We start from the raw sequence: 25,850 nt of genomic DNA, 5'->3' as shown, positions 1-25,850 counted from the left end.
CAAATCACCAAAAATTCTACTCGCCACACAAAATAATCTACTCGCCACCTAGTACCAAACGTGTGCTGCTTGGGCCAATATTTACTCGCCCGGGGATTAAATCCACTCGCCCGGGGCGAGCAAATGTATAGGTTTGTCGAACACTGTATATATATATATATATATATATATTACACACACACTATATATATCACACACACACACTATTTATATATCACACACTATATATATATATATATATATATATATATATATATATATATATATATATATATATATATATATATATATGTAGCCAGGTTCCCCCTTGCGCACTCACCCCCTCCTTCCCCGTTGCGAGCGCGCGTTGCTGTGTTGAGGCCGGTTGCCATGACGCGGTCGGGTGGTTGCCGGGGACGCGATCGGGCCGGTTGCCGAGGCCGCGATCGCGTTGCTGGGGTCCCGGCGGCCGGTGAGAAGGGTGCCGCCATGCCTAGGGCTGTTGCGCATGCGCAGTGGCAAAGGACAGCGCGGGAGGCCCCAGATAGCTCGCGCATGCGCGAGAATAGACTGCCAGCCCCCAGGGTGCATAGGGGCAGAGACACATGACCCCAGGGAGCCAATAGGGCTGAGGTATGGCCCTGCAGGAATAAAGATACATTTCGCGGGGTTTTGGCAGCACGCAGTCAGTCAGGATCCGGACCAGCTAGGGGAAAGAGGTGGATGCAGGGGTCAGTGACCCTCTGCATTAGGCCAGCAGCCCCCAAGGTCCCAGTTAGGTCCTGAGCCACCTAGTAGTTTGTGGAGCTTAGGGACAGGCCCTAGATAGGGACACTGCCCCATTAATTGGTTGCTTAGTCAGGGATACAGTGCTGAAGCCGTGCGGCCCGGCGAGGTGGGTTCTGGGCTCAGAACACCACCAAAGACCCTAAGACTAAGGTGATATTATCCGCGCTGGAATTCACCCAACGCGGTGTGGAGGACAACGTCGGATCGGGCGGATCCCCAGTGATATCGCGGTACCCGTGGCTGGAGCCCGGGCAGGTAACCTACAATTCACGTGCACCAACCAGGCCTAATCACCAGACATAGTGGCTGCGCAGTCACACATATACACGCACATTGGTATTTGACTTTGGGAGTGCGAGACATTTGGGTGGGGGTTACTGGACACAGGATGGGATCACTCTGTGGGAGGTTAGCGTCCGCCGTGACGCCTAGAGGTGGTAGCATCCGCCGTGGCGCAGAGTGGTTAGCGTCCGCCGTGGCGCATAGAGGTTAGCGTTCTGTGTGACGCCATATGTTGCTCCTCTAGAGAGGAGCAACGGTTATGTTGATGTGTGATAATATATATGTTATGCTATGCAGTAAAGACAGTCCTGTTTTATATTTGCTCGCTTTGTGTGATTGTTTCCTGTGAGGGTCACCTCCCACTCCGTTGGGATCCCTCCCAGGTGGAGGCGTTGCACCACGAGATGTATAATATGCATGTACCCCAGGTTCCCCAAGCGGAGGCTTAGGCTCCTGAGAGCCACACAGGTTGCACAGCAGGTAGTAGCGGTTGTATTCATAGGGAATACCCGTTACATTTGGAGGCGCTGCTGAGATAGTCCTGGGGTGCCCCACTTTGTAGTTACCGTTACCCTGTCAGTCAGCATGTCTGCGCTCACGCCCAAACAAGTGGCCGACTGGGCCGAAAAGCTAGGAGAGCTTCTGCGACACGTGGTCGCCGTAGACGGGGTGCCTGCTGATGTCTCCATGTTTACTGTCTGCAGCGCAGTAAGGACATTACCTGGTCTGGCGGGCGCCCGCCTCATCAGCAAGCACTATAACATTGACCGGCAAGAGAACACCCTATTGCTAGCCACTGAACAAGCTATACTTCCTGATAGATGCCCACGAGTAGTGTATCTATCAGAGACTTTACCACAAGGGTGCCCTCTAATTTACCCTGGAACCGTTTCCAGTCACGTCACTTCCCTCCCCAGACATGAGGGTTGGGACGACAGAGATATGGCCGCCAGTACACCCATCCGATCAGATATACCCCTACCCAGAGTGACCTTCTCTTCTGATGCTAGGCAAGGGGCCACCAGTTGGGCCGGTAGTCCGCCAACATCACCGGTTACTAACCGGTCCGCGAACAGTTCTACCCCAACCCCTAACAGGCAGCGAGCAGCGATAGCCAGTGGCTCCGACAATGACGGCTCCCTGCTAGGAGTGACATTCCCGCAGCTTGTGGAAGCGATAACTACGTCCGCCCAAGCCCAAAATAATAGGAAATTGAAGGCGTTCTCAGGAACGGTTCCTGTCCCCACAGGCGAAGAAAGCATCGATTCTTGGAAGGAGCATACCCTCAAGGTGATCGACGAATGGCCCTGCTCTGAAACGGTCAGACGGCAGAGAATCCTGGAAAGCCTACGACCCCCAGCGGCCACCATGGTCAGTGCACAGCATGACCAAGACCCTGATCTCTCTGCTCATCAGATGGTAGACTTGTTAGTCCAGATCTATGGCAAAGAGGAAGAGGAGAACGAGCTGTGGTTCAAATATTACGCTCTCCGACAGAAGGAGAAGGAAGACCTGTCCGACTTCCTGCAACGCATCCAGCTGGTCCTGTGGAAATTGCGACCTTGCGGGCTCATCCTAGCTTCAGAGATGGACGAATATCGTCGCAAGCAGTTCCTCCGAGGGGCCATCCCCACGCATCACATCGTGATCATGATCAGGTGCTCACTAAAGGAAGGGCCTCCCCCTACCTTCATGGACATTCTGGGGATCGTCAAAGGGCATGAAGCCTATACCAAGCTGCATGCAGGCACCAAGGTCAGAGATCCTCCGGCCAGTGACACCCCGGGAGCCTCCGCTCGCCGGACAAAGACACCTGTCAAAGAGGAAGATGCGCCACCCAAGTCGCCCTCAACGAAAGGGCGGGCTTCGGAGAGATCCTCCCCCACTTACCCAAGACGACTGGACCTTAAAGATGTTGTCTGCTATAACTGTGGACAGAAAGGCCATTTCTCTAGATAGTGCCTTAATGGAGTCACCCAAGAAAAGGAAACGCCCCGTAAAGGAAGCTCGGCGAGGGCTATGATCTGTCAGATGCAGACCCCAGAAGCCAAAACCACTGAGGCCACCCCCACGCCTCCCGAAGTCCCTACTGACCTGAGCCCAGGCGAAGGAACTCCAGGGGGAGATGGTTACTGTCAGGTGGGCCCTTCGGCCATCGTGCGTGTGGTAGTAGAGGGAGTCTATGCTGCTGCTCTATTGGACACCGGGTCTCAAGTGACCATAATATACCGGCACTTCTACGACCAACACCTGAAGCATTGTCCCCTGCGGTCGGCGGAACATATGAAGGTGAGGGGGTTGAGCAACGAAGATTACCCCATCGATGGGATTGTGAGCGTTCAACTGGAGATACTTCAATTGAATACCGGCAAGAAACATCCCATGCATGTGGAGGCAATGGTGTGCCCAAAACCTCAAGGACAGTGTCAGTACCCGGTCATCCTGGGGACAAATACGGATATAGTACGAGCTGTAATCAGAGCCTACTTGAAAGAGACTAATGAATTGCCAATGGCCAATACACTCCTGGATCCTGTACTGAGAGAGGAGTGCAACCGAGTATATGCCTTAGAGCGTCACGGGGACCTCTATAATCGTCAACGCGGACTGACGACCATTTCACCAGGGGGAGTGAAACGCCTGGCCATCTGGTGCTGTTATCCGGATCGGGAGGAGACCGATCATCTGTTCTCTCTGGAGAGTGACCCTGAGGAAGAGATCCAGAGAGGATATAGGGTAATACCTGAAGTAAGAGAGTGGACGACCCGAATTCCTCTCCGAACCCATGTGTATATTCAAAATATCTCTCCATTTCCAATGGACATCGATGTAGGACAAAGTCTGGGCAGTATATATCCCGTCAGCCCAGAAGAAACAGCGCACCAGGTGAACGCCGCTGCAGTAGGTGAGCAGTTAGTCGACCTGGACTTCAACTTCGGAGACTCGACCTTGCCAACTGAGTGGAAGGATCGACTGACGGCCAAGCTGAAGGAAAGAACAACAGTATTTTCAACCAGCGAGATGGATGTGGGCCGCAGTCGCAGCGCCCAACACACTATTAGGTTGAGTGACGCCACTCCGTTCCATGATGGACGATGTAAGGGATGTCCTGAAGGAGATGAAGACAGCTGGAATACTGACGGAGTCACGGAGTCCTTATGCATCACCCATAGTGGTAGTAAGGAAGAAGAATGGATCTGTAAGATTGTGCGTCGATTATCGAACTCTGAATAATCGTACGGTACCTGATCAATACAATCTCCCTCGTATTGAAGAGATCCTGAATGCTCTAAACGGGAGCCAATGGTTTAGTGTGCTCGATTTGCGATCTGGGTACTACCAGGTACCCATGAGTGAAGAGGATCAGGAAAAGACTGCCTTCGTCTGTCCTCTGGGTTTCTACCAGTTTACGCGTATGCCCCAAGGTATATGTGGGGCCCCTGCTACCTTCCAGCGGCTGATGGAGAAGACAATAGGGGACATGAACCCTCGGGAGTGTCTGGTTTATCTGGACGACATCATTGTCTTCGGAAAGACCTTGGAAGAGCACGAGGAGAGGCTGCTGAAGGTTATAGACTGTCTTGGCCAAGAAGGATTGAAGCTATCACTCGACAAGTGTAGGTTTTGTCACACCTCGGTGACCTACGTGGGACACATCGTGTCTGCTCAGGGGATTGCTACCGATCCAGCCAAAGTAGAAGCGGTGGTGAACTGGCCGCGTCCCGATAATGTCACGGAACTGCGATCTTTCCTCGGTTTCTGTGGGTATTACCGTCGGTTCGTGGAAGGGTACTCTAGTCGAGCTAAACCCCTGAACAATTTGCTGAAGATATACCCTGAAGATACTGGAAGGAAAGCCACGTCGGCCCGTCAACCGTTTGGCGATAAGTGGACGCCCGAATGTGAACGTGCCTTCCTGAACTTGAAGAAAAGCCTGACTGAAGCACCAGTGCTTGCATATGCTGACCCAGAACAACTATATGTCCTGCATGTGGATGCCAGTCTCAATGGACTGGGCGCTGTCCTGCATCAGAAGCACCCCGAGGGTCTTCGGCCTGTAGCCTACATCAGCCGCAGTCTGACACCCAGCGAGCAGAAATACCCGGTACACAAGTTAAAGTTCATGGCTCTCAAATGGGCGATCACGGAGAAACTTCATGATTACCTCTATGGTGTTACGTTTGAGGTAAGGACCGATAACAACCCCCTCACGTACATCAATACTTCCGCCAAATTGGATGCAGCAGGACACCGCTGGCTGGCGACACTATGTAACTACAGATTCTCCCTGAAGTACAAGCCAGGGCCTTTGAACATTGGAGCCGATGCTCTATCACGACGACCAGGATTGAGTGCTACCCCTGATGATGATGAATGGGAAGAGATCCCTGGACCTGGGATGCGAGCAATGTGTAGTATAGCGGCCGTCGTCAATGATCAGGTAGCCTTCTCTGAACTACGAGTTGCCGATTCGTTAGGGTGCCAGTCGCAGGCGATCCCTGCCGCCTACTGCGATCCCGCAGGAATGAACATCACCCATGACAAAGTCATAAGATGGAAAGACTTAGTGGACTATCAATTAAGAGATCCAGTAATCAGCATAATCCGGCAAGCTGTTCAACGAAAGAACCCCGCTCTATTGAAGAGTGCTCCCCGAGATCTGGTCGCGTTACTCATGCTTGAGGTGGACAATTTCGAGATAGATAATTGTTTGCTCTATAGGGTAGTCCAATATCATAACCACCCTGATAGGCGACAACTAGTTCTACCCCAAAACTTGAGATATATGGTGTTGAAGTCTCTACATGATGAACACGGGCATCTCGGTGTAGAGAAGACTTTTGGGCTAGTCCGAGACTGGTTTTTCTGGCCCAAGATGCGGGAAGCGGTGGAACAACACTGCCGCCGTTGTTCCCGGTGCGTTCAACGCAAGACGTTGCCTACCAGAGCAGCTCCCATGGCCCATCTTAAGAGTTCTGATCCAATGGACCTGGTGTGTATGGACTTCCTGTGTATCGAACCTGATAGTCGAGGAATCGGTAATGTGCTGGTCATCACGGACCATTACACCCGCTATGCACAGGCCTTTCCCACAAAATACCAGAAGGCTATCACGGTCGCGAAAGTTCTATGGGAAAAGTTCTTCGTTCATTACGGTCTTCCAAACCGACTTCACTCCGACCAAGGGCGAGATTTTGAGAGTACTCTGATCCGAGAATTACTTAAAATGCTGAACATCGCCAAATCCCGGACGATTCCGTACCACCCTGAAGGAGATGCCTTGCCTGAACGATTCAACAGGACCCTGTTGGACATGCTTGGAACTCTGAAGGGAACGCAGAAAACAGAATGGAGTCGTCATGTAGAAACTTTGGTACACGCGTACAACTGTACTCGCCAGGGGTCCACTGGATTCTCCCCGTACTTCCTCATGTTTGGGCGGGAGGCCAGACTCCCAGTAGATGTGCGTCTTCGAGTATCAACGGATGGGATACCCAATATCACTCATTTCAAGTACGTGCAAAGGCTAAAGGACAGTCTGCAACAAGCTTACCAACAGGCTGAGAAGTCTACAGCCAAACTGAATGCTGGTAACAAGAGACGATATGACAATAAAGTCAAGTATCGAGAGTTACGTCCTGGGGATGCTGTGTTGCTTCGTAATTTGGGAATCCCCGGAAAACATAAACTGGCGGACCGGTGGAGAGATGGCGTATATGAGGTAGAGTCACGGATGCCCGGCCTCCCGGTCTATCGCATCAGAGACACCGATGGCAGGGTAAAGGTTTGGCATCGTAATCACCTTCTCCCCATTCCCCAAGTGGGAGATGAAGAAGAGGAACTACAGGCCACACCGCTCAACGGTGAGTTCGATCTATCAGAGGTGGGTCAAGAGACTGTAACTAACGAGACTCACTCTGAAACTCATGAAGACCCTATGGAGGGACCCTCGCAAAGGGACCATTCCACAGAAGGGGCATCTCCCGAAGGAGCTACGGGTAAAGGGCCCCGTAGGCCAATGCCTACTAAGGTGGCACCAACAGGCCAGCCTTTGGATCCACAGAGCCCGTGCTTTGTACCCTCAGAGACATTTCTCCCCTCAAGGGAAGAGGCTAGGCCTCAGGACTATACGTATTACTCCCCCGAGGGAGTTGCCGAAGAACAACTCCGACGGAGCCAACGAGTCAGGTACCCGCCAACTCGGGTCACCTACGATCAAATGGGGGCACCCCATTATGAGGCTCAGCAGTGTTCTCGTAGTAAGATACAATCTGTGATTGTGATGCTCACCGAATTATGCAATATCGTTTAGAGTTATACCTGTGCTAAGTTATATATTTTACTGCATTTTTATTATATAATTTTTGTACATGGTTGGGAAGTTATCTGGTCCAAGCGAGGACGTTGGAGTTTTCACCAGGGGGAGGATGTAGCCAGGTTCCCCCTTGCGCACTCACCCCCTCCTTCCCCGTTGCGAGCACGCGTTGCTGTGTTGCGGCCGGTTGCCATGACGCGATCGGGCCGGTTGCCGAGGCCGCGATCGCGTTGCTGGGGTCCCGGCGGCCGGTGAGAAGGGCACCGCCATACCTAGGGCTGTTGCGCATGCGCAGTGGCAAAGGACAGCGCGGGAGGCCCCAGATAGCTCGCGCATGCGCGAGAATAGACTGCCAGCCCCCAGGGTGCATAGGGGCAGAGACACATGACCCCAGGGAGCCAATAGGGCTGAGGTATGGCCCTGCAGGAATAAAAATACATTTCGCGGGGTTTTGGCAGCACGCAGTCAGTCAGGATCCGGACCAGCTAGGGGAAAGAGGTGGATGCAGGGGTCAGTGACCCTCTGCATTAGGCCAGCAGCCCCCAAGGTCCCAGTTAGGTCCTGAGCCACTTAGTAGTGTGTGGAGCTGTAGGGACACTGCCCCATTAATTGGTTGCTTAGTCAGGGACACAGTGCTGAAGCCGTGCGGCCCGGCGAGGTGGGTTCTGGGCTCAGAACACCACCAAAGACCCTAAGACTAAGGTGATATTATCCGCGCTGGAATTCACCCAACGCGGTGTGGAGGACAACGTCGGATCGGGCGGATCCCCAGTGATATCGGGGTAACCCGTGGCTGGAGCCCGGGCAGGTAACCTACAATTCACGTGCACCAACCAGGCCTAATCACCAGACATAGTGGCTGCGCAGTCACACATATACACGCACATTGGTATTTGACTTTGGGAGTGCGAGACATTTGGGTGGGGGTTACTAGACACAGGGTGGGATCACTCTGTGGGAGGTTAGCGTCCGCCGTGACGCCTAGAGGTGGTAGCGTCCGCCGTGGCGCAGAGTGGTTAGCGTCCGCCGTGGCGCATAGAGGTTAGCATTCTGTGTGACGCCATATGTGGCTCCTCTAGAGAGGAGCAACGGTTATGTTGATGTGTGATAATATATATGTTATGCTATGCAGTAAAGACAGTCCTGTTTTATATTTGCTCGCTTTGTGTGATTGTTTCCTGTGAGTGTCACCTCCCACTCTGTTGGGATCCCTCCCAGGTGGAGGCGTTGCACCACGAGATGTATAATATGCATGTACCCCAGGTTCCCCAAGCGGAGGCTTAGGCTCCTGAGAGCCACACAGGTTGCACAGCAGGTAGTAGCGGTTGTATTCATAGGGAATACCCGTTACATATATATATCTCACACACAACACCTTGCTGCAACCCCCCCCCCCCCCTCCCAGCGGCAGCGCAACCCCCCTCCATCTCCCGCACGGGCAGGGAGACAGCCACCGTGATCGGGACAGAAGGGGGACACATCACCCGCTCTCCCCTTTCTCCCCCCCCCTCCCGGCGGCCGCGCAACCCCCCTCCATCTCCCGCACGGGCAGGGAGGCAGCCACGGTGATCAGGGCAGAAGGGGGACACCACATAGAGGCAGATCGGGAGCGAGCACACGTCACTGGGAGACTCATGAATATTCATGAGCTTCCACTGACGGACTGAAGCAGAATATAAACAGATCCCTTCACTAATTATGTCACCAAATGTCGCCGATCAATACATGGAGAATGAATTGACCTGCAGCTATACAGTTCTTTAGGTAAGTAGAGATTGCACACATGAAACTATTGAATTAAAAAAAAAAAAAAAAGACTGAACTGCAGCTTTAACTCTATGTCCAGGACATACCCAAAAACGAATAAATGGTTACAAAATTATAAAGTTGGCAGATATGATATATCCCTCAACATAGGGACGGCTTGCTACCTGCTTTGCTGTGACATCTGCAAAGGTATTCTTTTTTTTTTTTTACCAGGGGCCTGTCAGCCCTGTTAGTATGGCAGCAACCTTTATTACTGCAAAAGCCCTTGGAGTTAACATTGCTTCAAATAAATTCTGAACCTGCTGTGCACTGTGTATTATTTACAACATATCAAGTTCTGGAACCTCTATAGGGATCTCAGAGAGTCCTTCAATAACCTATGTATCTCCCCTCTTTTGTTCATATATTATCTATATAATTATGTGAACAAAAATACAAAAATAGTTATGAAAGCAGGTTGCTTGATATATAGCAAAATTAAACTGGTAAATAGATTTGTATGTGTAGCGACTATAAAAATATTTACTGCTTGTGTTAAAAGAAAAAGCCTGCAGTAGGTCTTTTAACAACTGTGGCATTAACAATAGGGAACCTGTAAATATAATCAAATTCCTGAAATCCTGAACAAGAGATTTCCTTTTAAAATAGACAAATAATTTTGAACTCTTTGCAAAGTGCTGAGCACACGGCCAGTATTAACTTTTAAGGACACTCTGAATAAAAAAATAATAATAATTTTCAAAGCGCTTTTTGTAAAGGGATACTTACTGGTTGTTAATATGTGAACCGTTAACTTTGCAAATTAATAATATGTATGAATAAAAACATTTAATAAAAAATAAAAAAAAATAAAAACAGCTGTCTGTCTGTGGGTGGGTTTAATGGCTATGCATCTTAACCCAGACTGTGCTCAAAAGCTGTGAAATGCAGCAAGCATAAGCTTATAGGGGACCATTTTATATGGTTTTGAAGCAAAAGGTGCCACTGTGTGCTCATTTGCATGTCATTTCCCAGAATTCCTTGCTGCAGTGGAAGTGCTGGGTGATAATGGTGAAAGGCGGGGTTGCAGACCTGCCTAAGACATGCAAATGAGCATACAGTAATATTTCCATTTGCTATATGCTTTGCTGTGGAGGGTTTTTTGTCACCTTTTTTTATCCACCATAACTTAACTAAGTATGGTAAAACCTATCCTTGCTTCATTTTTGCATAGCCAGTGTAACCAACTGATGAGACCCATTAATGTCGAAATTATTGTCTGTGGGTGGGTTTTCTGGCTATGCATCTGGCTGCGCTCAAAGCTGTGACCATGAAGCAAGCTTAAACCTATAGGGAACCATGTTAATGGGTTTGAAGCAAAATGTGGCACTGTGTGCTAATTTGCATGTCATTTCCCAGAATCCCTTGCTGCAGTGGAAGTGCTGTGTGCTGGGTGATAATGGTGAAAGGCGGGGTTGCAGACCTGTCTAAGACATGCAAATGAACATACAGTAATATTTACAGTTGCTATATGCTTTACTGTGGAGGGTTTTTGTCACTTTTTTTACCCACCATAACCATAGTAAGTGTGGTGAATACCTACTCTTAATCTCAAACGAGCAAAGCCAGCAACCAACCTCACACTGATGATACCCATCAAGGTTGAAACATGTCTGTGAGTGGGTTTACTGGCTTTGAATCTCACCCCAGGTTTCACTTAAAAGCTTTGTTTAAAGCAGCATGCATTGGCTTAAGGGTGGTTCATGTAATGTGAGCTTGAGATAAAAGGTGTGTGAAGATTGAGATAATGTGTGTGGCTATCATCACCTCATTTTGGCCTAAACCACCATTTTCTGAGTGTTTGCTTATATGAATGTTTATTTGTTTCATTCGTGAATGAATGAACTGTGAATGTTTGATTCTGCAGAGTATCGCTTCTGGATCTAACCCACCCTTGTGTAATTCCTACGAGTCATGTAATAAATTGAAATTGCATTCGTAAGCGATTTCTCCTGTCTTAGACATTCCTGCTGATCTTAGGCTTTGTTATCTAACAGCTACTGCATACATACAGGGCTGGACAGAGTAACTCACTTATGTCACAAGGTTAAGAGGCCCACATTATGGTAAATTATCGATAAGAATATAGCGTATGCAGCATATTTTGGTATCAATATGTCTTTTTTGTATGTCATCATATATTTTTTATCTCTAAGCCAGCCCCCTTAAGGGGTGTATTACTCATTTTGAAATGTATAAAAATGTGATAATAAGCAATATGTTTTCAGAGGCTTGAGTTCTTTCTGAATTCTTGTCTCCCAATGGTGCCTTGGTACAGATAAACTCATGTTGTTACATTTTTGAACCCTTGACTCATTGATTTTATTTCTACGCTTTGACAGGTGACAGTCTGTGCTCATTTGCATGTCATTTCCCAGAATCCCTTGCTGCAGTGGAAGTGCTGTGTCATAGTGGTGGAAGACAGGGTTACAGACCTGTCTAAGACGCAAGCACGCATGCACGCACACACACACACACACACACACACACACACCCTTCAATCTCAGATCACATTCCAGGATGCACTGTTTTAAAGTAAAAACCCTTTCTTTTGGCTTCATTATTGTAACATCGCCAGAAGAAGAGATCAGTGTATCTCGGTATTGCCTATCTATATATATATATATATATATATAAAATAAAAAATGAATAGATAATACCGTTCTGTGGCTAACGAAATTCTTTTATTTGTGCGAGTCTTTGCTAAAAAGGCAGACATGTCAGTTCATATTAACGTCTGTATAGCAAGTTGTCTGTATGTAAGTCAAAAATGCACACGAGAAGCTGTCACACAAGCATCCTCCTCTGCATATGAGCAGATAAAGTGCCCCAGGTCGTTGCCGAGCAGGAAGTCAGTGTCAAAGCCAGACAACACACCGGCAACCCTCACCCCTCGACCGGCTCCCTAGTCAAGGAACACTTGGGTAACTTGTAGAGATCTGGGTGCACCATCTGTCATTGTCACCTGGGAGCAGATGCTCTGGGCTGACCATTTCAGGTCACACCAGAATTACAGTTTCTCCGGTGTCCAACAGGCCGGTCACCTGCCAATCTCTTATGGTCACCGGGTGCAAGTGCCTCCGCTGAACATCATTCACCTGCAGCCAAACAGCTGAAACTCGATGCCAGTCTGCGTCCTCCTCTGTGCTGCTGGTTGCTGCTGTGGGGACTGCTGTACCTGCGCCACAGCTTCCTGCTGCTCTGCTGTTGGGCAAGTCCCATGTAGGCGATCAGCTTAGTGGCTTTGAACATTGCCCTGGATTGGCGTTACTGGAACGAAGAAGGTTGGGGCTGTCTATCTGGAGATGTCCATGCTGGTTGCATTGGTTACACTGGTGCTCGTGGGCATACTCTGCAGTGAGGCAGACACAGGAGAATCACTGTACTCCCCGCCCTTCTCCTTGGCATCAAGGTCCTCGTTGTCATGGGCAACTCCTTCCACTACTGCTTTGATAGTATGTTCCAGGTTGGCTTTATACATCTCCAGGTCCTCGGTGCGGAGTACTTTGGCTAGACCGACCTTCGACAGCTCATAGCCCTCACAGTGGGCCATGATTGGGGCACGATCCCAGGTTCTGTACTGTCCTGCTCAGAGGGACATCTTCAGATTCACTTGATCTAACTATCGGGACAACGAATGGCGAGATTTAACACTTTGACTACTTGTCCTGAGATCTTGAAACTTCAAGACAGGCTTTGAGCTCTGATTTCCCGCAAGAAATCCTAGCCCAAATCCTAGTGATCCCACCACTGTCACCAGAAAAATGTCTGTCACAGGAGACCAATACTTTTAACACCTCTACCTTCTGGGATCAATTAATTAGTCAGGACACACTAGTGGAATAAAATGTGGGTTATTCTGATAAAACAAGCAGGCATACAATGGAACACAAAAAAAAAGGAAATACACGCTTAACTGGAGGTCATGGGGGAGTCTCTATCCTCACTAGTTGCAGGGCGCCTGCTTCAGGAGGCGTACCCTGTCTACTTCACATCCAGGAACACCATGGTACTATCTGCGTGATATATACCAGGCTTACCTCGCTGACCGTGTCTCCGTTCGATATGAAAACTTGGCCACATCCCTAGAACTGTCCTCAGCTTGTCTAGGCTTCTGCTGCACCTCAATGCCTAGTGCTTTGCTATTGCGAGCAAAGCACCTTTGAAAAGCCCATCTCTGCTTCACCGGACCAAGCCTAGGAAAAGTCAAGATGGTCTGGTTCTCTGATCGGGCAGTCCCCTTAAATAGACCTCAATGTCCTATGTCTAATATGGAACAGGGACTGCCGACCAACCAGCACACAGATCGTAGTGCAACCACCACTCACAAGAGAGAGGCTTGGCTTGTTGCACCCGTCAGAGGAAGGGCTGAGGTAGCTGGCGAGTTGGAAATTCGAACTGGCCAATTGGAACTATGCCTACGAGCTATGGCTTCCCCTTGCCAGCCCTATACCTCCTGCCGGTTGGGCACCGCAGTGTCTGGGAGATCAAATAGTCTCACCTTCGGGAAACCATTGTCTCTTGTCCTGTTTCTCTGCCCTTCCCCGCTCAACCAGATGGCCCGACACCTCGCTGCTCCCATCCTCCCATTTGATCCACTATCTCTATGCAGGCATCTTGGCTAATCAAGTTACCGCGACTGCCTTCATAGAGATGAATACACATTTTAAAGCACATTTCTTTGTCTAACTTGGGTTCGGGGATGTTGATGATAAACCTTTGCTTTTCACAGCTAAGTTTTAATACCAATTTTCAATAACTTGTTGGCAGGGCCATATTAATAGGGAAACATGACGGGATTACAATACATATGCGTACCTGCAAATCAAGTGCGATTTGCAGTTAAAATGAGGGAGCAACAGGTAACTTTGTCCTGGAACCTTTAATATACATTTTAACCCTATTTGCCCCCTGTACAAACCACTAGTCCCGCTCCCGAAGTCTCAGTTTTTGCACCTAAAACACATAGGGGGTCAAAACACACAGGTTGTCCCTGTTTTATAGTGCAGATAAGCCGCCGGGCACCCACAATGTTAGGCTAGCTACTCGGGCTTCACCTTTATTATGAAGGCTGGCTACCCCACTGTCACATTCTTCTTTACTTAAAGACCTTGTGAGTGCCACCATTCTTGGGATTCATCCCATACACGGATGCCCCTGGATTCCGCTGGTCGTGCATCCGTGGCAGTGTATATCTCAGTATTGTGAGTGCTCCTATCCAAGGATATTCAATATCTGTTACGATTCTGTGTCAGTTATTCTTATACATGGTGCTTGGAGCTTTTATCTCACTCTAAGAGGGTTTATCAGTTGCACATTATCAGGTTGACCAGTTGACTCTGTTCCTATCCTGTATGCCAATCATCTCGCATGTCTCACCCATGGTCCATACTTGTGTAAATAGGTGAACAAAAAGGCGCGAACAGCTATATATGAAGTGAATAAATAATAATAATGGTGTAAATGATAAAATAAATATAAGTGATGACCAAAAAACCCACAGCTCAAACCTCACTGGTGGGACCTGTTTCACGGGTTCCAGAGTTTAGAAGTATCTCAGAACATCCAGGGGGAGCATATAATGGGTTGAGAAAACAAAACAAGATACACAAATATAAGTGCAGACGTAATGCAATCAGTGAATAAATGTGGCAGTGTCTTGGCTCATATAGCTGTACTACTCACAGGACTAAAGTGTATATATAAGCAGTTGGCAAATAGGGTTGCCACCCTTGATGGTATAAAGGCACCGGACCCCTTATCGATACTCCGTCAGCATAAACCGCATGTATAAAGAGAGAGAAAACTACATAGTGCGATCAATAATATAAACTTATGGTCCATCCCATCTAAATACCGGTATTCCTTTACCTCTTCGGTCCCGTCATCTGTATATCAGGAACTTTTTGCATGGGGCATATGGGATTTAAATTGCAATTCACTTGTTTGTGAACTGCACAGATTTGTGGAAATAATTCAGTGGGGTTTGGGGGATAGTGCTGAGATTCAACATCATCTCTCTTCAGCTCAGAACCCAGCAATAATTTGTCCCACTCATCAATCCCATTGTAATCCTTTAAAAATACATTTTGCATATGCAAAGAAGCAACAAGTATACAATTATTTGATGATTTGTAAGGAGCTATACAAACTTAATTACCTATATTAGTAGCTCCAAATGTAGTACCAGGTTTTCTATTGTGAAGAGTCTGTGCTGCCTATTCTAACCTGTGAATATTTCATTCACTCTTATTCTGATTACCGTGCAAGGAAGGAGCTGTGTGGACGGCAGTGTCAGGTAACACCCTATAATTATCAAAGTTACCCTTTCTTAGTCAAGTCATTAATTAATTCTGCTCAACCTGTTGGGACTTAATCTTTCCAGTCTGACACAAGAACGGGGTACCTCTACCTATCCTGTGTATCTCACCTTTAACTGCTACAGTTAGTCATAGACAGTATCAAGCAATCTACCTATTATCATCAGCATATTTCCATGCAAATGACCTCCATTACGTACAGTACAATTAGGTCACGTATCCTGTTTGCAGGCTCAATAGGACACTCTCACTCAGCTCTATGCTGATTAGCTGTGTCTGTGGGCTGTGATCCTTGGTAAAAAAAAAAAAAAAAAAACTGAGAAGATCTTATAAAAACATTAATTGACCGATTTCTTATGATCCCACAATGTAGACGGAAATACAGATGTCGCAGGTGTTAGTGCACCACTTCTGTATGCCAGTGAGCGCAATAGCGCTGCAGTGCTGTCCCTTTATCTGCAAGCAGCTGGGTTAAATCAATTGTTGTCCCTGGAACAGCCACCGGTACGAGCCTTTAATTTGTCAGAGATGGACGTTTGCCTCTAAACAGTAATCAACCAATTGCCAAGCTGGATGCTGACCCACCCAATCCCCTAGGGGTGTAGTAGAAGTAGTCAGGCCACTGCAATGGGATTAAAAAGTTGATGCTAAAAAATCCAAGAGGTTCTTTCTCAGTTTAGAACGTTATTTTGATTCTAGCACAAGTACTTTTACATCCTCACCAGATGTAATTATCCTATGGTTCCATGTTCTATGTGGTACTGTTTTACCAGTTACCGTGTATTCATCTCCTGGGTTTATGTGCCCCAAGTACTTGATTTTGAACGTACAGAGATAACAGCGGGATGCAAAGCCTGGTACATAGAAATGTATGAATGCAATCAAACGTACACCCTATTCATTACTACGTGACTCACATCATATGTGTCCTGCATATAGGCCACAATCTCCTAATACATATTATCATTTTCAATAGTTTATTACAGTTAATTTGTGTGACTCCTATAAAACTTAATTATTCCTGTTCCAAAATAATGGCTCTGTTATTATACTGTCTCCTAATTATAAGACCGAACCCTAATATTGAACACATCCTTACCTTGAGTTACCAGAGTCCCAGCTCTGATTTATCCCTAACTCTAACCCATACTTACCTTGAGTTACCAGACTCCCAGCTCTGATTTATCCCTACTCTAACCCATCCTTACCTTGAGTTATCAGGTCCCAGCTCTGATTTATCCCTAACTCTAACCCATCCTTACCTTGAGTTACCAGCATCCCAGCTCTGATTTATCCCTAACTCTAACCCATCCTTACCTTGAGTTACCAGCGTCCCAGCTCTGATTTATCCCTAACTCTAACCCATCCTTACCTTGAGTTACCAGCGTCCCAGCTCTGATTTATCCCTACCTCTAACCCATCCATACCTTGAGTTACCAACGTCCCAGCTCTGATTTATCCCTACCTCTAACCCATCCTTACCTTGAGTTACCAGCATCCCAGTCCTGATTTATCCCTACCTCTAACCCATCTTTACCTTGAGTTACCAGCGTCCCAGCTCTGATTTATCCCTAACTCTTACCCATCCTTACCTTGAGTTACCAGCGTCCCAGCTCTGATTTATCCCTAACTCTAATCCATCCTTACCCTGAGTTACCAGCGTCCCAGATCTGATTTATCCCTAACTCTAACCCATCCTTACCCTGAGTTACCAGGTCCCAGCTCTGATTTAATCCCTAACTCTAACCCATCCTTACCCTGAGTTACCAGGTCCCATCTCTGATTTTACCCTAACTCTAACCCATCCTTACCTTGAGTTATCAGGTCCCAGCTCTGATTTATCCCTACCTCTAACCCATCCTTACCTTGAGTTACCAGGTCCCAGCTCTGATTTATCCCTAACTCTAACCCATCCTTACCTTGAGTTACCAGCGTCCCAGCTCTGATTTATCCCTAACTCTAACCCATCCTTACCTTGAGTTACCAGGTCCGAGCTCTGATTTATCCCTACCGCTAACCCATCCTTACCTTGAGTAGAGTTAGATACAATGTATCCTATCAGGTGTGTCAGAAACAATAAGATAACCCTTTGCACGATGTAAATGAAAATATATCAATGGTAGTCAGCAACTGGCCCAGCTCTGGGCTCCAAGGGTTGCTATGAGGACTCACGGTTTTGAGGGGGGTATATCGCCTCTTGTAGGTCTTCAGTGATGTTGCCGCAATGAGGGCCGAAACGCGTCAGATTTATCCCCCTTCCTCTCCTATTTTGGAATTCCAATGTCCTGCTGAAATATATTGATTTAGACTAAGTGAGGGGCCCTTTATCAGAGGGGTTCAACTCTTGTCCTCAAGCCCACATCAAACAGTTAAGGTTTTCAGGAAATCCCTGCTTCAGCCCAGCTGGCTCCGTCAGAGGCTCAGTAGGAGGCTGACCCACCTGGGCTGAAGCAGAAACTGATTAAACCATCTGTGCTGAAGCAAGAACATCCTGAAAACCTGACCTGTCTGTGGGGACTTGAGGACTGGAGTTGAGCGCCCCTGCTCTAGAGTAATAATATTCGAATAGTTAGCGTGCCAGTTCTTTTCCAAGTATTAAATGTGTTATATTTTCTCTCCCTTCTTCTTCCACTAAGCGAGGTCAAACGTGTAACTGCATCTGGTGACAGAATAGCAGCATAGGTACCGGTATATATGTGAGATACATTATTATGGGCTCAGTAAACTCTCTACTATCCTCAACAAAAACCTACAGCTATGGTGTTATCCCCGTTATATTAAGTTATATATTTTTGTAGCTGTTTTTGTATTTGTTGTTTTGAATATTATTATGACATTTGACAAGAAATGTTTAAACGTGTAATGTTGTTGCCACCTCAGAACATTGTTTGCATACTTTGAAGTCATCCTCAGATATAATTACCTAGTGTAGGGACCAGTTCTATGTGGTGTCAGAATGTTGTACCCTCATCATTAATTCTTCCCTTTATTCTTCCTAAATCATTCCTTATTCTGTTTACCCCAGCGCAGTGTCATATGAAAGATGTGATACGTTCCCTTCCAGTTTATCTGTGATTAGACATTAAAGAGTTACAGCCCCAGAACTGAGGTTCCCCATGTGTCAGATATCTGCACAGAACATTTAACCCTTGTGTCACAGTGGACCAGATATTTACACCTTTTTACCGGGATCATTCACTGAGCAAAACAAGTTAGTAAAACAAATTATCATTTATTTCCTTGACGCAGACATACACACAGTGGGTTACAAAATACAGAAGATAACACACTTACTGGGGTCTGGGCTACAAAACTAGACTTTCCTAGCTTCTGTGTGATATAAAAAAAAGTCTTTGGGTTAACCGGGACTTAGCAAAATGTCCTGGAACTCAAATCGGCATGAAGTTCTACACGCCACCGCTGTACGAGCTCCGGAGCCTTGAAATAACTTGACCGCGAGCAAATCCCAAACGTCCTGGATCTAAAATCGGCTTCAACTCCCAACCGCCACCGCTACGTTCTATCCTCAGAACTTATTCACACAAAAGGGGCGCAAAAAGAGAAAAAACAAAGACTGCATTCATAATAAAATAATACTTTATAAATCAAATCGTGAAAAACATATATCTTCCACATTAAAAGAAACAATTCCTATTAGATCCAGTCATCTGAGTACCACATATAAAGCAACAAGCTCTATACTGAGGGATCACACATCCTAAAAGTGCCCCTTGATGTTAAAAGGAAGAAAGTCCAGGATGGGGCAGAGGACAGAAGGAATGGGGAGGGGGGAATGAGAAAGTAGCAAGGTAGCAACGAGAGGCAGAAGAAGGAGTAGGTGAGGAAGAAGGAAGAGAGAACTGGTAGATGACGGTCACGGAAGGGGAGGAAGGAGAAGGGGCAGAGGGAGAAGGGGGAGAGAAGAGAGACAGACTGACAGGAAAAGAGGGGGATGAAAAGGCAAAAATAAGCAGTAGCGGTTAGCAGCACTAGCAGCAGGCTAACGAGGGACCGAAGCATGTTTCAGGGCCACGGGGGTTACGGGGGGATAAAAGGGAATACCGCAGGGGAAGAGAAGGTGCAGCTCATCTTAGGGGCGCAAGGTTTTGGGCATACAGGGGAGACAAGTTGCGATAAAGCAATTCAAAAGTTAGGTTTGTGCTTTAGAGGTTTACACATTAATTGTTAAGAGTCACTATGTCTACCAAAACAGCTTGGACTAATAAAGATACTGGATTGTCGGCTGGGACGGCGGTCCCACAGTCGCCATGTGTTTAAACTCTCGGGCTGGGACAGCTGCCCCAGATCCCGAGGAAGACCTGGGGAAGAGGTGGACCAAGGCGACCCTGAGGAGGAGGCAGGAGACGGAGGGCGCGACCCAGAGGCCCACCAACCCACAGGCACGGGGGAGGAAGTGGTCCTATGCCACTGGCTCCTCTCCCTTCCAGTTCTACATGAACTGTGTGTTTTCTTTCCCCACTGTGTTACATGTCCCCGATGTCTCTACCCCACCCCACACCGTCTCCTACACAGGTTGTCTCCCGCTAAAGTCACACGACGAGATAAGTACTGCAGAGGAACAGAAGCTGCCCAGTAGCGGTCCGGAACACCAGACAGCAGCATGCTTGAAGCAAGGTCAGTCCACAGCATCACCATGCCTTTAACCTTTATATCGCACAACACTAAAGGGCTAAACTCCCCCCGCAAACGTAAATTAGCACTCACTGACTACAAGAGAAAAAGGGCAGACTTCATACTACTCCAAGAAACACACTTTAGCATCACTAGCTCCCCCAAATACTTCGACAAACAGTACACACAGGTATACCTATCCTCGGCCACAGAAAAAAAGCGGGGTGTGGCAATCTTGATCCACAACAGAGTAGGGCTAGTGGTAGAAAAGGTGAAAAAAGATCAGGACGGCAGGTTCTTGATGATCACAGGATCCATAAACGCACAGCCAATAACAGTGGCCACAATCTACGCCCCAAGCGTAAAGGAGGCGGACTTCTTCACAAAGACGTTTGACGTCATTAAAATTTTTAGGAAAGGGGCTATAATCTTAGGTGGAGATTTCAATACAGCCTTGAATGCAGCCCTGGACAGATCAGGTCCCCATAGTCAAAGAGCCACAACAAGACCTTCAGCCCTAGAAACAGGGTTAAAAGATTTACAACTATTAGACGTTTGGAGGGAGACACACCTGATAGACAGACTCTACACCTTCTACTCCCACCCCCATGACTCAATTAGCAGAATCGACTACTTCTTTGTTTCTAGTAGACTGGTCCCCAAGATCACCCATTCCGGGATCCATGATATTTCATGGTCAGATCATGCACCAATCGAGCTACGGTGCACACAGATAGGGCTGGAAAGACCAGGAGCAAATTGGAAACTAAACAAATCCCTCCTAAAGATCCCCGATTTAGAAGGAAAAGTCAAAGAAGCGATTAAGCACTTCTTTACGGAAAATAAAGGTAGCGTTAGCTCTCATATAACCCTCTGGGAGGCACATAAAGCAACACTGAGGGGGGTTTTGATTAGCCTAGCGGCCCAAAAGAGAAAGGAAAGCAACGCAAAAATTATTAAAGAACAGGCAGAGTTAAAGCAGCTTTGGGAACAACACATATGCTCCCCAAATGCGGCAACTCTCCAGCAAATTAAAGACACTCAGATTAAACTGAACCTACTCCTCACCTCCCAGGCTGAGAAATCGTTAAGTTGGTCAAAGAGAAGATTCTTTGAGAAAGCAAACAAACCAGATACCTTGCTGGCTAACATGATTAACTCTAAAATAAAGAACTATAACATACAATCCCTGCGTCGGGAATCGGGCGGGGTCACGGCCAATCCCAAACACATTGTAGAGGAATTTAAAACCTTCTATGCAAAACTGTACGACGGGGAAAAGGTATCCCGGTCTATTGGCACAACTTGATGTTAAAAGGAAGAAAGTCCGGCTGCACAGATGAAATTTAGCCAGCAGCAAGTAACTTCTCAGTCAGCGTCCTCGTGGTGCACTCTGCTAGCAGCTTCCTGGTGTCCGTCATCACGTGCGTCCCGTCGCTGATTTTCCTTCACCACAACGCGTTTCATGTCGCCTTGACACTTCTTCAGGGGGTTGGCCTTAGGATCCCATGGCACTCATTTACGTGCCCCGGCTTGTATACATATTATCCAATCGGGATCCTACCGCATGAATAAATTACAAGCCGTCCATTTATCTGCCTGACACATTTAAACAAACAAATCACATACTGGTATAAAAACCTAAAATAGTATGGCATAGTATAATAGAAAAAATAAATACAAAACCTCACAAATACTGAAACTATAACATATAAAACTTGTAATCATAAAGATAACAGTATATATATATATATATCAACAACAACATTAAACATAGAAAGTGTGTAGTTAAAATATACTATCCAATAATTAAAATGGATACAATAAAATTCTAAAATTACATAATATAATGTCTATTAATATTGTTAATAAATTTAAACATCAATTTATAATTTCTTTCCACCTCATCCATAACATAGTTGAAATTCAGGGACAATGGGAATATTTAATGCAAACAGATAAGATATGGATTTTTGACACTAATATGCTTAACACATGTTCCTAGGAACAGATCAATCCTTAGGGGGAATGTCTTATATAGAAAAATGATCAATATCTTAATTGAAAAGGAAAGAGAATGTCTTAATATAGAAATACTAATGTCTTAATGTAGGACATGAATACCTTAGAAACAAACATATATACATCTTGGTGTCAAAGATCCATATCTTGACACATATTCCTAAGAAGAAATCAATCGTTAGGGTGAAAGTCTTACATAGAGAAAAGGGTGAACATCTTCATTGAGAAAAAGAGAATTTCTTAGTTTAGAGTTACTAAATGTCTTAATGTAAGAAATGAATGACTTTAATACAATACACAGAACCTTATCATGTACTACATACAAAGTATATGGGGTAGATTGCATATCATATGTACTACAACCTATCCTAATATGGCAGAAAATTCTAATATTGCCAATTGTATAATAGCCTCAAGAAAATATAGGTCCTAATAAAGAGTCATTGCTCTCATACCTAGACATACAACTTCTAGTATTTCTAAAAGGAATTGGATTCAAAACCACCAAACTGAAGTGTGCTATGATCTTATTTATCACTTCAAAAAGGGGGCCAGTTCAATTTCCTATATATGTCAAATTACATGGACAGTTAATATTGCATATGACAAAGGAAGTGAGACAATTTATAAACTGATTTATCCCATATGTTTTCGCAGTGTTTCTATCACATATATTCTTATCTTTCTTCATGTGTTCACACACTACACATCTGCCACACGTATAGTTTCCCACTGGTTTTACAAGACAGTTGTCAATGATTTGTTTTTTACTCAAATCTTTTTTCAGAGCACTAGGGGCCAAACAGTTTTTAATGTTTTTGGCCTTGAAAGTGAGACAAAGAAATGTTTTTAACTTGAAATCTCTGAAGCCGGCTCTCTGATATTTCTCACAGAGCATCTTTTGGCGGTTTCAAATTTGCCGCTGCTGTCTTGGCGCTTAGAATCTATACTCCGGATTGGCTGGGAGAGTCTTCTGGTTATGGGGAACAGAATAATAACCTGCACATTTTATTCTCACTGGCCATATTCCCCACACACTGAAAACCTGACTTAGACTTGTAAAACCTTCACGACCTCATGTATGGTTGGAGTACACCCCCAGAACCTCTATACTGGTTCTGGGTAAGTGGGCATTAACTGGGGATCCCTCTGTTGCTGTCTTCCCTGAACATCTTGGTATTATGCAGGAGTAATATACATTACTTAGCGCTGCTATACAGGTCTCTAGGCACAATGGGGTTAATACATTTCTCAGTCGCTCTCCGGTCCCTGGCAGTGATGGGGTTAATACATTTCTAAATGATGCTCATGACTCAGTAAGTGCTTTAAGATGCTTGTTGTGACATACTGTATTGCATTAAACAGCCCCAGGTCTGTTCCCTCTGTGTCCTCTCACTTCCCTCTTCCTTGTTCTATCTTGTCCTGTCCTGTCCCTTCCCTTCCCTCTTCCTTGTCCTATCCTGTCCTGTCTCCTCCTGTCTCCGAGCTCAGGGTATAAATCCCAGTGTGTGACAGCACTGGGGACTAAGACACAGCTCCAGAGACCAACATGTTCCAACCGCTGGCTCCCTCCTTCTGGGGCTCGTTCTGTGCTCTGTGGGCACCTGGGCAGCAGCAGTTACCCCAAGTAAGTAACATGTCAGGGAGATATGGGAGGGAGGTGAGTAACATGCAGGGAGATATGGGAGGGAGGTGAGTAACATGGCAGGGAGATATGGGAGGGAGGTGAGTAACACAGCAGGGAGATATGGAAGGGAGGTGAGTAACACGGCAGGGAAATATGGGAGGGATTTGAGTAACACAGCAGGGAGATATGGGAGGGAGGTGAGTAACATGGCAGGGAGATATGGGAGGGAGGTGAGTAATACATCAGGGAGATATGGGAGGGAGGTGAGTAACACAGCAGGGAGATATGGCAGGGAGGTTAGTAACACAGCAGGGAGATATGGGAGGGAGGTGAGTAATACGGAAGGGAGATATGGGAGGGAGGTGAGTAACACTGCAGGAAGATATGGGAGGGAGGTGAGTAACACAGCAGGGAGATATGGGAGGGAGGTGAGTAACACAGCAGGGAGATATGGGAGGGAGGTGGGTAACACGGCAGGGAGATATGGGAGGGAGGTGAGTAACACAGCAGGGAGATATGGGAGGGAGGTGAGTAACACGGCAAGGAGATATGGGAGGGAGGTGAGTAACACGGCAGGGAGATATCGGAGGGAGGTGAGTAACATGGCAGGGAGATATGGGAGGGAGGTGAGTAACACAGCAGGGAGATATGGGAGGGAGGTGAGTAACATGGCAAGGAGATATGGGAGAGAGGTGAGTAATACAGCAGGGAGATATGGGAGGGAGGTGAGTAACATGGCAGGGAGATATGGGAGGGAGGTGAGTAACATGGCAGGGAGATATGGGAGGGAGGTTAGTAACACAGCAGGGAGATATGGGAGGGAGGTGAGTAACACGGCAGGGAGATATGGGAGGGAGGTGAGTAACACGGCAGGGAGATATGGGAGGGAGGTGAGTAACACAGCAGGGAGATATGGGAGGGAGGTGAGTAACACGGCAGGGAGATATGGGAGGGAGGTGGGTAACACGGCAGGGAGATATGGGAGGGAGGTGAGTAACACGGCAGGGAGATATGGGAGGGAGGTGAGTAACATGGCAGGGAGATATGGGAGGGAGGTGAGTAACATGGCAAGGAGATATGGGAGAGAGGTGAGTAATACAGCAGGGAGATATGGGAGGGAGGTGAGTAACATGGCAGGGAGATATGGGAGGGAGGTGAGTAACATGGCAGGGAGATATGGGAGGGAGGTTAGTAACACAGCAGGGAGATATGGGAGGGAGGTGAGTAACACGGCAGGGAGATATGGGAGGGAGGTGAGTAACACGGCAGGGAGATATGGGAGGGAGGTGAGTAACACAGCAGGGAGATATGGGAGGGAGGTGAGTAACACGGCAGGGAGATATGGGAGGGAGGTGGGTAACACGGCAGGGAGATATGGGAGGGAGGTGAGTAACACGGCAGGGAGATATGGGAGGGAGGTGAGTAACACGGCAGGGAGATATGGGAGGGAGGGGAGTAACACGGCAGGAAGATATGGGAGGGAGGTGAGTAACACGGCAGGGAGATATGGGAGGGAGGTGAGTAACACGGCAGGGAGATATGGGAGGGAGGGGAGTAACACGGCAGGGAGATATGGGAGGGAGGTGAGTAACATGGCAGGGAGATATGGGAGGGAGGTGGGTAACACGGCAGGGAGATATGGGAGGGAGGTGATTAACACGGCAGGGAGATATGGGAGGGAGGTGAGTAACACGGCAGGGAGATATGGGAGGGAGGTAAGTAACACTACATGAGATATGGGAGGAAGGTAACATGGCAGGGAGATATGGGAGGGAGGTAACATGGCAGGGAGATATGGGAGGGAGGTGAGTAACATGGCAGGGAGATATGGGAGGGAGGTGAGTAACATGGCAGTGAGATATGGGAGGGAGGTGAGTAACACGGCAGGGAGATATGGGAGGGAGGTGAGTTACACAGCAGTGAGATATGGGAGGGAGGTGAGTAACACTGCAGGGAGATATGGGAGGGAGGTGAGTAACACGGCAGGGAGATATGGGAGGGAGGTGAGTAACACGGCAGGGAGATATGGGAGGGAGGTAAGTAACACTACATGAGATATGGGAGGAAGGTGGCAAGA

The 25,850-nt window shown here is 47.1% G+C and overlaps 1 protein-coding gene across 1 annotated transcript in view; it reads left to right on the top strand.

Annotated features, from left to right (window-relative positions):
• The window catches only part of LOC142492538 (antileukoproteinase-like), a 193,111-nt gene that overhangs the window by 147,567 nt on the left and 19,694 nt on the right, over nt 1–25,850 (top strand). Inside the window, exon 2 of the mRNA XM_075595237.1 lies at nt 23,719–23,773. Within this exon, the coding sequence (XP_075451352.1) occupies nt 23,719–23,773 (55 nt within the window). The remainder of the gene's footprint in view (nt 1–23,718; nt 23,774–25,850) is intronic.

Source organism: Ascaphus truei, chromosome 4, assembly GCF_040206685.1.
Source record: "Ascaphus truei isolate aAscTru1 chromosome 4, aAscTru1.hap1, whole genome shotgun sequence".
Classification (NCBI taxonomy): Eukaryota; Metazoa; Chordata; class Amphibia; order Anura; family Ascaphidae; genus Ascaphus; species Ascaphus truei.
The sequence above is the reverse complement of the archived record's forward strand: the minus strand, read 5'-3'. Positions and strand labels throughout refer to the sequence as shown.